Source organism: Phymastichus coffea, unplaced genomic scaffold (assembly GCF_024137745.1).
Source record: "Phymastichus coffea isolate CEN01 unplaced genomic scaffold, Cenicafe_Pcof_1.1 PCOF00094, whole genome shotgun sequence".
In the NCBI taxonomy this organism is placed as follows: domain Eukaryota; kingdom Metazoa; phylum Arthropoda; class Insecta; order Hymenoptera; family Eulophidae; genus Phymastichus; species Phymastichus coffea.
This window is the reverse complement of record NW_026706905.1, coordinates 431,909-446,576: the sequence shown is the minus strand read 5'-3', so window position 1 is coordinate 446,576 and position 14,668 is coordinate 431,909. Positions and strand designations below refer to the sequence as shown.

The 14,668-nt window shown below is 32.3% G+C and overlaps 3 protein-coding genes across 5 annotated transcripts; 2 read left to right on the top strand and 1 right to left on the bottom strand.

Moving 5' to 3' along the window:
* On the top strand, positions 1–1,960 carry LOC131669503 (pentatricopeptide repeat-containing protein 2, mitochondrial-like). Its single transcript, XM_058944416.1, has 5 exons — positions 1–180; positions 410–936; positions 1,005–1,304; positions 1,387–1,491; positions 1,568–1,960. The coding sequence occupies exons 1-5, from the start codon at positions 99–101 to the stop codon at positions 1,808–1,810; spliced, it is 1,257 nt and encodes a 418-aa protein (XP_058800399.1). The 5' UTR covers positions 1–98; the 3' UTR covers positions 1,811–1,960.
* A 7-nt stretch (positions 1,961–1,967) lies between these two features.
* Positions 1,968–7,292, bottom strand: LOC131669502 (tetratricopeptide repeat protein 37). 2 transcript variants are annotated; one of them, XM_058944414.1, is made up of 14 exons: positions 7,144–7,292; positions 6,666–7,038; positions 6,214–6,590; positions 5,725–6,140; positions 5,185–5,649; positions 4,949–5,103; positions 4,729–4,864; positions 4,294–4,661; positions 3,899–4,218; positions 3,474–3,770; positions 3,127–3,387; positions 2,660–3,043; positions 2,222–2,486; positions 1,968–2,125 (listed from the first exon to the last, which is right to left on the bottom strand). In XM_058944414.1, exons 2-14 carry the CDS (start codon positions 6,989–6,991, stop codon positions 1,984–1,986), a joined length of 3,912 nt encoding a protein of 1,303 aa, XP_058800397.1. In that variant the 5' UTR covers positions 6,992–7,038; positions 7,144–7,292; the 3' UTR covers positions 1,968–1,983. The 2 variants fall into 2 exon arrangements, with proteins under 2 accessions (XP_058800397.1, XP_058800398.1); XM_058944415.1 differs by having other exon boundaries at positions 6,666–7,002.
* Positions 7,293–7,460: 168 nt separating this feature from the next.
* On the top strand, positions 7,461–10,895 carry LOC131669534 (diacylglycerol kinase epsilon). Of its 2 annotated transcripts, XM_058944467.1 has the most exons (11): positions 7,461–7,952; positions 8,066–8,262; positions 8,336–8,507; positions 8,717–8,847; positions 8,927–9,074; positions 9,157–9,374; positions 9,453–9,598; positions 9,671–9,839; positions 9,912–10,092; positions 10,178–10,311; positions 10,383–10,895. In XM_058944467.1, exons 2-11 carry the CDS (start codon positions 8,101–8,103, stop codon positions 10,500–10,502), a joined length of 1,581 nt encoding a protein of 526 aa, XP_058800450.1. In that variant the 5' UTR covers positions 7,461–7,952; positions 8,066–8,100; the 3' UTR covers positions 10,503–10,895. The 2 variants fall into 2 exon arrangements, with proteins under 2 accessions (XP_058800450.1, XP_058800451.1); XM_058944468.1 differs by lacking the exon at positions 10,383–10,895 and having other exon boundaries at positions 9,912–10,111; positions 10,178–10,294.
* The last annotated feature ends 3,773 nt before the right edge of the window (positions 10,896–14,668 follow it).

Here is a 14,668-nt window from a genome sequence, read left to right as displayed (position 1 = left end):
CGCTTCTTTCCTTTCTTATCCCCATGCATTGACAGTGCATAAGAAATATAAAAGTGTTACTTTATCAAATTTAATTTGTTAATTCGAATTTTTTTAAAATGGCAATTTGTGTGAAAAATATTGCCAAGACCAGTTTTAACTTGTTGAGCAAAAATGTCTTCAAACAGTTTGCTGTTGTCGGTAAGAAATACTTTCGTAACCTTACTTTCTAACTTTAGCAACAATTATCGAGAACATTATTTTAAATAAACATTAATTTTTCACTATTGCGGCACTGTTTTCAATTTTGTGAATTGATGTAATTGTTCGATTAAGTTAAATGTCATCTTTAGTGAATTCGATATTTATTATTACTAAACTGAATGATATTCACAGCATTGTGAGATTGAAAAAGAAATATTATTTTCAGCAACAAGACAATTATATGCTCCACACACAATGGGAATGAATGGTTACTTAAATGCAAGAGACTACGTGAAGTCTCAATTTTTAAATGTGGAGAATTTATTTTTTGATAAAATGAAGGACTTTGTTGAAAAAAAAGATGAATCAATGATTTTCACAGAAGATTTGAAGACTATGTTGCACCTTGTTGAGAAAAAGCCAGAGCAATTAAATTTGTTATTAAAAATGATGAAAAATTATAATTCCCAAAATAACTTGAGGTTTGGTAGTTTTGTATTTGGTACAGTAGCAATGAGAGCATTTTATCATCTCAATGAGCCAGAATTAGCACTCCAAGCTTTTAAAGATCCAGAATTGACCAATTTCTTTGATCAAGTAATGTCTTATCAATTACTTCTTGATATGCTGTATAATCATGGTAAATATGCAGAATGTAGAGAAGTTTACAATATGATTAAGTCTAGAACAACTCACGGTATTGTACATCCTAAAAATCCATTTATTATTGTAATTGGTGCCTGTTATCAAGAGGTATGAAATAATGAGATGAATGCTTTAATTACTTACAAAATCCACTAGCTAACCATCTTTTTTTACAGAATACAGAAGAAAGTTTTAAATATGCATTAGATTTATTTAAAGAAACTCAAACAAGAGATTTTACTACTCCTCGAAGAGCTCTCACATTTATGGGAGCTTTAGCTTTAAAACAGAATAATCCTACTATTGCTCTTGAGACTGCATCATTAGCTAGGAATGCAAGATATATTGATATTAGATGTATTAAAATTGAAGCTTATATAAAATTGAAACGTATTGATGAAATAATAGTCTATTTCCGGTCCTCACTCCAGCAAGATTTGGCTAACAGGCGTAAACAACTTTATTTCAAAGACACAGTTTGTTTTTTAAATTTATCATGTTTAATGAACAGTTTTAATTTAATTTTCAAATATATAATAATGTATACGTTTGTTTTAGATAAAAAAAGTTGAGCAACTTGTCAAAGATGAAAATCTTGACGACAATTCTGATCTTGTGAAATCATTGGAACAGATTAAAATACATGATTATGTACAACAAACAGTATGTACTTGTTTAATATTAATAAAATAAAAAATGAAAAATATGATAACTAAAATATGTATAATGTATATTTCAGACATTAGATGAACATATATCCACTACTATTGATTATGCTATTGCAAGAGGGGATGATAAGCCATGGGCACGTAGAAATTTATTCCAGCAAAATAATCAACACAGGGATAATGAATATGATAACCAGAGTAGGATTCATTCCAATAGGTATCCTAATAGATCAGGGGAAGAGAATATCAGTTATGACAGAAACAGAAATTATAATAAGTCGAACTCTAGGCCAAGCTTAAAAGATGTGGCATAAACACTTCAAATTCAAGAAACATTATCTAATTATTATGTGATTATTTGCTCTTTTATATATGCAAATGTATTAGTAAAAAGCTGTAGGGACATAAGACATTAGAAATCAATGACTTCATTTATTAAACTTTATTTCTGTACAACAGTTTTTACAGTGACATTATGTAAGTAATATTAGCAATATGCGATATCATTGGCAAGTTTCTCATTCTTTAAAAGCCATTGTTCCATGTTTCTTGTACATATAAGAGTATTTCGTACTCTTGAAGCCAGAACCATTAACCAGTGAGCATTCAGTTGAGAAATTTTACTCCATCTAATGAAATCAATTTAAGTTTTTTTTTCAATAAATTTGTTTTACGTTTTCTTGACTGTCTAATTGTAACAATTATTACAAAGATAAAGCGATTACCTTGGCATAAGACTAGTGATTAGAATTGACCAACTGTCAACATTAGCAGGGAAAGAATGTACAGTATTCAAAACAGATCGTAAACCTTCTTCTGGATTCAATGTAATAAGTTTGCTCAATGATGACATGCACTTAATTTTTGCAATATTTTTATTTGATGAATCATTTCCTAAGAAAAGTGCTTTGTCTACACATTTGTAGAATGGATTAATATCACTCATTGTTAATAATATTTTAGCCAAATTAGTCCAAAGTTCTGAAGAATCTATTGAAAAGAAATTAAATATTTCATACATAGTAAAGTTATCAATTGATAACTAAAGTAAAAGTAAATATTTTGACATTTGAAAATTCAAATTAGAAAAAAACGAGAATAAAAAATAAACTTTCTAATAGAATTTTCGCGCTAATCATTAATGAAAATGTATCAATATTTACCTGGGTAACGATGAATATTTTTACATAATACTCTAGAGGCACCTTCCATATCATTTTGTATTAAGTATGAATAAGCCGTCAGTTTGGCAATATGATATCTATACTCTGATAGATTGTCGTACAATTTCAATTCTTTTAATACAAGATGCGTTAAATTTTTGTCTCCATCAAGCATACCCAAAGCAGCCAGTGCCAATAAACCAGAAACAATTGGTGGTTTGATATCAATTGATTGGTAAAGAAGAGTTTTAGCATCGTTACTTTCTTGAAACATATAAGCCATTGCAGCCATTGCACAAAGTACATGAGCTTTATCTGAAGGAGCGTCAGCTAACCAGTGTAATGCCGCTTCATATGCCTCGTAAGATTCTTTAAAATGTTCAGCTAAAATAAAAGAAAAACAATAATTGAAACGAGATAATTACATAAAATTAATTAAATAGTAGTCACACGTTTAAAAATTTGACCTTTGAAGAGCGATAAAGCCAATTGACAATGAGAGGCAAAATTTGCTTCTTTTATTCCCAGACATATTTTTACAGCATCTTCGTACTTTTCCTGTTGTACCATTACACGTGCTAAATTTACACTTATTTCATCTTTGTGCTTATCGTCCTCCAGGTATTTCAATGCATTACTAAACATTTCTGCAGCAGATTTGTAAAGCTTTTGTCTTTCCAGCAGTAATCCGTATGAGTTTAACGCGTGCGAATTTGTCGGGACATGAGCTGCAAAATTATCAATATTTCAACAAATATCACGCTGTAAAAAATTAAAGAAATTCTCGACAGTGTAACTTATTAATATAAATTACCTGTGTAATGACTCATACTATCAGAAGCAACTATGACAGCATGCATTTTTTCAATAATATAGTCGTAAAGTAAATCTTTCTTTGCCTCTGAATCCATAACAGTTTTGAGTACCCAATGAGCATAACCAGTGGCTGCTTCGTGATGGTAAGAGAGTTGAGCTGCGTGACGGAATAAATCCATTGCATCTTTTTGTGAAAAATTTTCGGCAATAAAAGCTTGACCAATCCAACAATTCACATAAGCTGGATCTCCCTTTTGAGCCCAGGAAAAAGCTTCATTAGCTCGGTAAGGATCATCTGTTGAGAATAAATTTTTGGATGAATTAATTGTATGGAGAGTGAATATTCTACACTAATTGAAAATAAATACTTTCATAATAAACATATTTATCGTTTGCAAAAATAATTCGCGATTAAAACAATACCTAAGAGATAATACAAAGTTCCAAGATTTGTCCATGCTACAGCATTATTAGATTCTTTTTCAATTGCCATAGCAAAGCTGTGTTGAGCCAAGGCGTAGTTTTTTATCTCGTTTGACATACAGATAACTCCTAACAAATTCCAATGAAACGGAGAAGATGGGTTGAGCTTCACCGCTTGTTTTGCTGCTACTAAACTTTTGTTTAAAGTGTCTTTGTAATTTTCTGAAATATTCAAATATGCCTGAGCTAAGTAGCAACGAGCTAAGTCATGCCACAAGAGAGAAGAATTTTTTGATATGCTCAAAGCTTTGCAGAAACATCTAAAAATAATAATTATCAATATGTAAATAAACTTTATCAGAGCAAAATTACATGTTTGTGACAATTACTTATACCTTGATGATAATAGCAAAATGTCTTTTTTAGTTAATATTACATAATTTTCTTTCACGTCAGATTGAATTAAATCTGAAATTACTTTTAAAAAGCAATATTTCTCTGGTAGCAGAGAACTAGTGAAACAAATATCACCTAAAAGTTTCCAGTTACTTAAGAAATTACTCTTTTGTATCAAAGCTTTTGTCGAAAAATCTACAGCCTCTTGGAAATCGTCTCTTGCACGAGCTAATAATTGTTGGTTGGCATGATCTTTACCGAGTTTGAAACAACACTCAGCCAAACCTTTGAATACAGCAACGTTATCTTTACTCTTTTCCAAAATACTTATGTAATCAGTTTTTGCCGAAGCATACTGACCGATCATCTATAAAAATTAAACAGTCAAAATTTATTTTACGAGAATCAAAAAATATTTGTAACAAAACTCTTACCAACTTGATATTGGCAATTTGAGTCATAGAATAGAATGATTCTGGATTTAATTCTACAGCTCGTGCATATGATTTTTCAGCTGATAAATAAGCCCCTCGTTTTAAATATGCATCAGCAAGACATTCCCAACAATTACTAAAAATCAGTTGTGAAAATAAGAAAACTATTAGTTTTTCAAAAATTCTATAAATATTGAAAGAAGTTTTAATTCAGACAAACCTGTCATTTGGATCAATTTTGGTAGCATTTCTGAGAATTGAAATAGCTTCTGATATATTATCATTATCAAGATGCTGCAATCCTAATTGAAGAAATGCCCACTTAGGTCCTCTACTTTGACTTGTTAAATCATTCAAAAATTTTATATTAGCTTCCTACATTGCACGCAAAATAGCAAATTAATATTATTATAGCATTGATAAAATGTAAATAATATTGATTCACGTAATACTTACTATATTTTTTGTAAGTCGATACACTAAACTTAATCCAATTCCAGCTTGGTCAGAGTTAGGATTAATTTGTAAAGCTTTTAAATAAGATTTTTTAGATTTTTCGTATTCTTGTGTTTGATTTTGATAATACTTCCCCAAGTAAAGCAGACATTCCCAGTTATTTCCATCAGCCTCTAAGCCTCTTATGAAAGCCAATAGACTGTGACCATAATCAGCCATTTCCCAATGTATTTTACCCAAAGTTAGCCAAGCTTCAGATGTATGTTTAGATGTAGGTCTCACAACATAAGCAGCTTCTTCCAAGTGTTTATTCAACAGTAAGTCCGTAGCATGAAGTATAATAGCTTGAATTTCAAGTTCTGAATCATTTTTCAAATTATTTATTAAATGATTAGCTTGAGGATCTCTAAGCTGAACAGCTAGATGAGCACGTAGAACTGCACTTTTTGAAGAATTATCAGATAACTGAAATAAATATGTAATCCATAAGTGTAAAATAATTAGAAAAATTGATAAATTAAAAATTATTAATATATTTACATTATCAAATAATGCTTCAGCTCTTTTCCATTTGAGTTTGCTTGGACTCTTCACAAGAGCTTCCAATAAAATAAGATTAATCCTGCCAAGTAACTTGTGTGGATCACCTTCAGGTATAATTTTTTGAGCATGTTGTGCAGCACATTCAGCATCTTCCCAACAGTAGAGTTTGACATCAACTATACTCAACAGATACCAAGCATGAAACCATTTTGGTTTGACACTAACTAATTTACTAAGAATATTTCTTGCATCAATTAGATTGTCTGTTTTGTATAAATACACTGATTGGGCAAAATATCCAAGAACAGATTCTGATTCATGATCCAATAAAGTCTCATAATAAATGACAATGTCAATTTTATCAAAAGCAATGTCAGTTATGCTTAACTCTGAATACACTTTGCAAATCCATTCTGGAATAAATGAAGTGTTAATTAGAAATAGGAAGTGTTTCAATTGTTTATTCAATATTAATTTCCAAATTACCCAAAGGATAAATATCTTGACTGAATATTTCGTGCATTTTTATGGCTTCAGATAGAAGTTTATTATACTTTTCTAATTTATACAATAGCCTCAAATATCTTTTATAATACTCATGCCTATTGACTGAATTTTCATCCTCAATAATAGTTATCAACACTTGTTCCAAGATTTCATCGTAATCATTAGTTAACTTTGGATAGTGAATCAGTACTGATACTATAGTTTCATTGATAGCTTTTATAGCCTCTGGTTCCCTACCTTTTTGATCTTTCAACTTACAAAGTTTGTTAACAGTATCTGATAAAACTTCATCATTAGTTAATTTCAGTATAATTTCTGAAATATTCTTTAAGTAATGTGACATTTTCTTTAAATCACTGCAACAAAAAAGACAGATAATTTTTTATTGTTACCAACAGTAAAACAATAAAAATAGTAGAAATAATTCAAACCTCTCTAGTTGTAGAAGCTTTTTATATACAGAGACTAATTCAGACCATATTTCAGTAGAAGGTGGCTGCCTTTCATAATATGTCATTAATCCATGCCAAGCTAGAGGATTGTCAGGTTGAATGTCAACAGCTTTTTTTAATGTAGTTGGAACTTGGATTTGTAAATCATCAACTTCTAGCAATGAAGCTCCCATTAAAACCAAAGCGGTATAATTATACTTATCATCTTTTAATACTTTCTTACAAATTTTAATAGCAATTAGGTATTCTTTTTCAGTCAATAATTTCTTAGCTTCCTTCAGCAATGCTTTACTGTCCTTAGTCATGATTTTAGTGTCTGTGTGAACTTTGTTACTTATTAATTCCTGTTTTCCTATTTATGTTTATTTATGCAATGAATATTAGAAAAATATTAAACTATTTTGTATCTATAAATTCTAGTTTTTAAATATAAAAGTGTTGTAGAAGAATACTCAACTTTATGCATACATTATAAGTTGTAGCTCACAGATGATTCATATCACAGTCCTTGTATGAAGATTGTAAATTTATAAATCTACAACTAAATATCACAATCGACAAAGTTTCAAATAAAAAACTATTATAAAAGTCGGATGAATCTATATATCGTTGCGTACAAATATAACCTCGAAATTCCAGTACTAGTTACAAGCTTTATATATATATATATATATATATATATATTCGACGTATGATAGCTTATTTTGATTGAAAATGTGTGAGGTTTGTGAATGTGTATTGCGTATGATATACTACACCGGCCATATACAAGTTTATAACTACATAGAAATCTAAAATAAATATTATTTATTCTTAAAATTATCAAATTACTGTTTTATCACACTATAAATTTTTTTATTCTAAAATTAATATTTATATTGTAATGTAAATTAAATTAAGCTGCCATTTCGATTTTCCCTCCCATCGCTTACACAAAGCTATCGTTGTTTCATTAAAAGTAGTACAGTGGAATTACGAGAAATCAACATTAATTAGTATAGTTAATGTTTTGTTGATATAAGTAAGCTGATATAAATTTATACCGTCCTATCAACAGTATCAATACCGCTGCACCATGCTATCAACTCACTATCGCAATGTTCATAGCTTAGGAATTGATTTTGCTTCTTGATACCTAAATATAAAATAATAACTAAAACATCTTTTACCATGGAAGTGACAATAAAAATCCATAAAATGGATGAAATCAACATGAATAGTTGTGGATTTTGTAAAGCGTTTATTTATAGTTGTTAATTGTACAAGGTAAGTAATTTTTTACCATTTTGAAGTAACTTCAATGGTCACTGCATTGTTTGTATTACTTTTCTTTAGCTCAATCTCATTTCTGCTAATCAAGTTTATTTTTTTACATTTAGAATTTCCAGTGAAAATTGATACATAATTATAAAAAATGTGGACCGATGGATTTTATGGATGTTTTTTGCCAACAGTTTCAACAATGATAATATTTGTTGTCACTATAAATGTTGTAAAGTTTTTAATAGGAGAGTTTAACGTCCATGTTCGAGACAACAGAAGACATAATTGGCAAAACATTAAACGAAGTTCTAGAGTACATTGAAATTTACTTTTTTAATTATAATTTAGTTATTTGTTGATGTACATCTTTTTAAATTTGTTTCTAGGCTTATTTTTGCAATGTATGCGAATCACTTTTAATAGCTGCAAATGGATGGTACTGTGACTCGTGTGGGATATGTGCTGACCACGAATGTATTAAGAAAGCTGATAAAAAGTTTAAATGTAAAGAGCTTAGTTCACTCAGTAAAGAATCTATAAAGCATCATTGGATTAGAGGTAAGTTCTATTTTTTATCATACTACATTATTAAAATACTTTAAATATTCAAATAACAAATAAAAATCCTTTTTACAATGCTTAGGAGCAAATTTCTATTTCTAGCAATCTATGTATAGAATCAAATAATCATTTATAACCTTTACAGAATTATCAAACCCCTCAAGTTTTTTAGTTTTATAAATTTTAAATTTATAATACTTTTTCAGGTAATTTACCATTAATTGCAATGTGTGATGTCTGTGATGAAGAATGTAGTTTAGAACCAGGATTATTAGATTGGTGGTGTTGCTGGTGTCAAAGATGTGCACATGAAACATGCAAACTTTCCATTAGTGATGTAAAGCGATTTTTCTTAAATATGTTTTATTTTCTAGTTTTGATCTGAAACTATTGATGCTTTTTTATTTTTATGACAGCTATGTGATTTTGGTGTATTTAAGCTTATGATTATTCCTCCATCAAGTCTTGAAATAGCTAATAAAAGACAGAATATTCAGCGGAGAGTCCAATTAAAATCTATTGTACCACCATTATGGCCAAACTGGTGCCCATTAATCGTAGTTGGTAAATGAATTTTTTATTAATTGCAATATTAATTAAGAATTCAGATGTTTCCAAATGTTGATTATTTAATAACATATCACAGCTAATCAAAAGTCAGGAAACAATGAAGGTGCTGAAATATTATCTTCTTTTCGAAGGATATTAAATCCTATTCAAGTGATAGATTTATCAGACCGTGATCCAGTGGCTGCACTTGAATGGTGCCATTTATTAGGTGATACTCCTTATCGGATTGCAGTTGCTGGTGGTGATGGTACTGTTGCTTGGTTATTAGATGCCATTCATAAGCTACAATTGAATGTAATAAACAATTAGCATATATTTTTATTATTATTAATGTCATATAAATACGTTAATTCAAAGTCGTTATCAACACAGCCAATTCCAGCTGTAGCAATTCTTCCATTAGGAACTGGCAATGATCTATCAAGAGTATTAGGATGGGGCAAAGAATATGATACATACACTGATGTATGTGATACTTTACAAACAATACAGGCATCTAAAACAGTAAACTTGGATAGGTATATTTCACATTACAATGACGAATACTAAGAGTTATATTATTTATTATTGTTAAATAATTTTTTCTTTAGATGGTCTCTTACAATAGACAATAAAAAAGGTTTGGGATTAAGATCGCACCACAAGACAATGCATATGTACAATTATTTGAGTGTGGGTGTAGATGCACAAGTTACTTTAAATTTCCACCGTACTAGAGAAAGCCGTTTTTATTTATTTAGTCACAGAATATTTAATAAGGTTTCTGGTACTTACAAATTTGCCAAATATTTTTCTTGAAAAATATGCAAGTAATAATATTAATATTTTTAGCTTTTGTATTTATGTTTTGGAACACAACAAGTTATAGAAAGGGAATGCAAAGATTTAAATAAAAATATTGAAGTATATTTGGATGGTAACAAAATGGAGTTACCTTCTATTGAAAGTATTGTAGTATTAAACATTCCATCATGGGGTGCTGGTGTTGATTTATGGAATATGAATCTTGAAGGTGGAATTTAAGAAAAAATGTATTACTTTACTGGTTATATTGAAAATTTTTCAAAGGTTTTAATGCTTATGTTTATTTATTGTAGATAATAATGTAAGTCCCCAAAGTATAAGTGATAAAAAAGTTGAAGTTGTTGCTTTGTATTCTTCACTCCATGTTGCACAATTACAAGTTGGCCTTTCACAACCATTACGATTAGGACAAGCTAAAAGCATTAAAGTATGTATCTCTATTACATTCTGGAGTGTACTTAAACATTTGTTGATATACCATTTATTACAAATTTTCAGGTAATTTTAAAAAAATCTTGTGCAATGCAAGTTGATGGAGAACCGTGGCATCAACCGCCATGTGAATTTAAAATTACATATGTGAATCAAGCTGCAATGTTAATGAGCAGTGATTATTAACGAGAAATTCAGAATCTAATTTAAAAAGTATAATGTTGATTAGCTTGCATATTTAAAAATATTTTAATCTATAAATTTAAAAATGTATTAATGCTCAGACAACATTTTATAAATAATCACAAGGTTTTATGATTGAAATGTAAAATTCTGCATTTAGGTATTACACATTACGTGATCATAATTTGTTAGATAATTATAATTGTGTTATAGCTGTAATATAACATATGTCTAGGAAACAGATATGGATTAGATACTGATTAATATATATTTTATTGCATAATGTTCCTAAAAACCAAATTTCTAAACAAATATAAATATATGTGAAAGATGCTGATATATTTGTTAACTTATAACTTTATGTATGCTGTGTACATCAATGTGTACTTGAAATAAAATTTTATACAAAAGAATATTGCATACGTGGTTATAATTTGATAATATTTACAATTAATTTATTGAAAATGAAATTTTTGTTGACATTTCACGTTCTACGATTCTATTATAAGTACTTTTTCGACACTCCGTGCGCAAAGTGCGTCTTTCCCGCACAGTCGGTAGAAAAGGTGCATTGAAAATCGCACTGTCCACACGTCGTATCAAAAAATACGGTACAGCACATGCTCGCTTCGCTCGGACGTAAACGCCACACGAGACCAGAATCTACTTTCCCGCCCTTGTATCGTAATGTACTATTCTGAGTTCTAATTTTATTTTCGAGACTCCGTGCGCAAGGTAGTAACGCAAATACGGTATGAAATATGTTTGAGAATTAGGACATTATGATACAAGTGCGGGAAAGTAGATTTTTGTCTAGAAGCTCTTTCTTGAACATGTGCCGTAATGTACTATTTTTTTCGTGTGCCTTGTATCACATCGTATCTGCACTTGTGTCATAATGCACTATTAATTCTAAAATTTACCTAAATTATTACGCGCAAGAATGAGTTAGTAGAATGAACAGTTGATTTTTTTTGTTTTACGCATTCATATAGTGAAAGAAAATAATCACAAAACATAGACCAATGTTACTACCGTTAACTTCGTTAATAAATATATTTTATGAATAATAAAAACATAAAAACAACAATAAATAATAAAAACATATTTTACTTTATATTAAACCGACAATGTTGTTTTACTTATTGATTTTACAAATTTTTTGGAAAAATGTACTTGATGTTATATAAAAGTCATCGTCAGCGCTGTATAAGTATAATTATTATGGTAAAACAACTATAAATTTTTAGTCAACTTTTTCAATCGTACCGTTGCAGACGCAGCAATAGATTTCTAAAGTATTCATGCTGGCAAACAGAAATGGCGAGTCGTCGTGGACTTTCGCAAGATCAACGAACACACCCAACAAGACAACTTTCCTCTACCACACATTGACGAGATCATAGAAAATATGAACGGGGCACAATACTTCAGCGCCTTTGATGTCTACTCAGGATTCTATCACGTTCTGATGGACTCGGAATCAAGAAAGCTCACGGCCTTTTCCACTCCGAATAAACACTTTCAATTTAAGAGGATGTCGATGGGTCTAAAAAACGCGCCCGCAACCTTCCAGCGAGCAATCAACCATATATATTGCGAGGACTAATTGGCAAAATCTGCTACGTCTTTCTCGACGACATAATTGTTTTTGGATCCATCCTTAAAGAACATAACGAAAGATTAAGAACATTGTTGCAGCGGCTGCGGGACCACGATTTAAAGTTGCAACCAGACAAATGTGAGTACTTACGTCCCGAATTAGAATACCTCGGGCACGTCATCACAAAAGACGGAGTGAAACCAAATCCAAACAAGATCGAAGCCGTGAGGAGTTACAGAACACCGCAACAAACGCGAAGGAAATAAAGAGTTTTCTCGGACTCGCAGGGTAATACAGGAAGTTCATCAAGAACTTTAGCAAAGTTGCTAAACCACTGACGGACTTATTAAAAAAGGACAAGCCATTTGTGTGGAACGAAGAGCAAGACAAGAGCTTGCAGAGCTTAAAGGAAGCTCTCACGAGTGAGTCTGTGCTGATATACCCCGATCATATCAAGCCATTTATACTATGTACGGACGCCAGTAACAAGGCTGTTGGTGCAGTCCTCTTACAAGTGCAAGGAAAGTCTGAAAGGCCGTGCGCCTACGCATCAAGAACGCTCAACGACGCAAAATCTCGATACAGCACCACAGAGAGGGAGCTTTTGGCGATTGTGTGGGCAGTCAAGCACTTCAGGCACTTTTTGTACGGTAAGCATTTTAAAATTATTACCGACCACAAGCCTCTAAAGTGGCTAATGAGCGTCAAGGATCCGTCGTCGCGTCTAATGCGTTGGAGACTGAAATTGGAAGAGTACGATTACGAAATCGAATACAAAAAGGGCTCGATCATAATGCATGCTGACGCACTCTCCAGGCGAGTACACGCAGTTCAAACGTATTATGATGAGAGCCAAGATTTCGAAGAATACCTACAGACTTATCGAAATACAGTATTCCGACCAATTCGAGAGGTTACTCATACAAAGTTACCGACTATTATAATAGGAGCCGAGCACGACATCCTAATAGGAACCACACGACGAAGAACCACAGATAGCTTTCAACAAACTAAAAGGTCACCTGACTAGTATCACCACGCCTACTTGCTATGTCTTTGCTCGATAACAATGTTAAATACATAATCACTCGAATGATAAGGTTCATCTATACAAGATTTAACATAGTACCCGACGTAGTAATAAAAAGTACAGCTACAACAGAAGTGAAATCCGAAGCTGAGAAGTTAGAAATACTTAAATTATACCACGGGCCAGAGAACGGGTATTTCGGTATAAATAAGACTTTCGAATTAATTTCCGCAAAATACTTTTGGACAAATTGTAGAAAGGACGTAGAGAATTTCATAAAGAAGTGTCAAATAACGAAGCGAGCACAATATAACACGCAAGCGGATGGAGTACTGATACAACCACCAAGATGTTTAGGAGAAAGGATTGCGATCGATCACGTCGGGCCTCTACCAGCTTCAATAAATGGCAACCGATTTATACTCAGCGTCCAAGACCAGCTTACCAAATTTTTGACGCTAATACCGGTAAAGACAGTCTCTGGCCAGGAAACCGCCAACGCCCTGTTTAACCATTACGTCTATTTATATGGAGCCCCACAGGAAATAATAATGGATAACGCTCAGGGTTTGCAGTCAGAAGTGATGAAAGTCTTTACAAAGCACCTCAAGATAAAGCCGATAGTCATAGCTGCAGGTCATCCCCAGTCGAACGGGTCGTTAGAGAGGGCCCACGCAACAATAAAGGATCAAATCAAGATATTAGTCGAAGACCACGTCGACACCTGGGATCGGCATTTAAAGAAAATACAGTTTATATTCAACAACCTGCCGAATAGAGGAACTGGATATGCGCCAATGGAGGCCATGTATTTTAGAAAAACGCATTTGGAAACACATCTTCCTACTCTTCAACTAAAGTCCCAAGACGCAGCAAGATACGTAGACGAGTTTCAACGTAATCATCTCGATAAACTCAAAGAAATAAGGGCAAACTTACTCACGAGTAAAGCGCAATACGAACAAGAAGTATCAAGAAGAAAAAAGGGGCCTACGCCACTGTATAACATCGGGGATAGATCGGAGTGTTCCGAAGAAGGCGAAAACTGCCCCATCGGCCGGAAAGGTGATGGCCACCGTTTTCTGGGATTCACAAGGTGTGATCTACATCGACTACCTGGAGAGGAGCAAAACGGTCACAGGGCTGTACTATGCCGAATTATTGGGCCGATTCGACGTCGAATTGCAGAAAAAACGGCCCCATTTGGCGAAGAAAAATGTGCTCTTTCACCATGACAACGCACCGGCTCACACCTCCGCCGTCGCCATGGCCAAATTGGTCGAATTAGGCTACGAACTGCTGCCCCATCCACCGTATTCTCCAGATTTAGCCCCGAGCGACTTCTTTTTGTTTCCAAACTTGAAAAAGTCACTCGCCGGGCAGAAATTTGAGTCGAATGAGGAGGTAATCGCTGCCACGGAAGCCTACTTTTCAGACCTCGAGGAAATGTATTTTTCAGACGGGTTAAAGAAGTTGGAGCATCGCTGGGCCAAGTGTATCGAACTAAAAGGAGACTATGTTGAAAAATAAAACGCC

Excerpts from the sequence above, each read along its gene's own strand:
- LOC131669503 (XM_058944416.1), top strand. The coding sequence starts at position 99 with ATGGCAATTTGTGTGAAAAATATTGCCAAGACCAGTTTTAACTTGTTG. Across the intron at positions 181-409 it reads CAAACAGTTTGCTGTTGTCG|CAACAAGACAATTATATGCT; the intron begins GTAAGAAATACT and ends TATTATTTTCAG. Across the intron at positions 937-1,004 it reads TTGGTGCCTGTTATCAAGAG|AATACAGAAGAAAGTTTTAA; the intron begins GTATGAAATAAT and ends CTTTTTTTACAG.
- LOC131669502 (XM_058944414.1), bottom strand. The coding sequence starts at position 6,991 with ATGACTAAGGACAGTAAAGCATTGCTGAAGGAAGCTAAGAAATTATTG. Across the intron at positions 5,650-5,724 it reads CTGAAGCATTATTTGATAAT|TTATCTGATAATTCTTCAAA; the intron begins GTAAATATATTA and ends TATTTATTTCAG. Across the intron at positions 4,219-4,293 it reads ATTTTGCTATTATCATCAAG|ATGTTTCTGCAAAGCTTTGA; the intron begins GTATAAGTAATT and ends TATTATTTTTAG.
- LOC131669534 (XM_058944467.1), top strand. The coding sequence starts at position 8,101 with ATGTGGACCGATGGATTTTATGGATGTTTTTTGCCAACAGTTTCAACA. Across the intron at positions 9,375-9,452 it reads TTCATAAGCTACAATTGAAT|CCAATTCCAGCTGTAGCAAT; the intron begins GTAATAAACAAT and ends TTATCAACACAG. Across the intron at positions 10,093-10,177 it reads ATGGAATATGAATCTTGAAG|ATAATAATGTAAGTCCCCAA; the intron begins GTGGAATTTAAG and ends TATTTATTGTAG.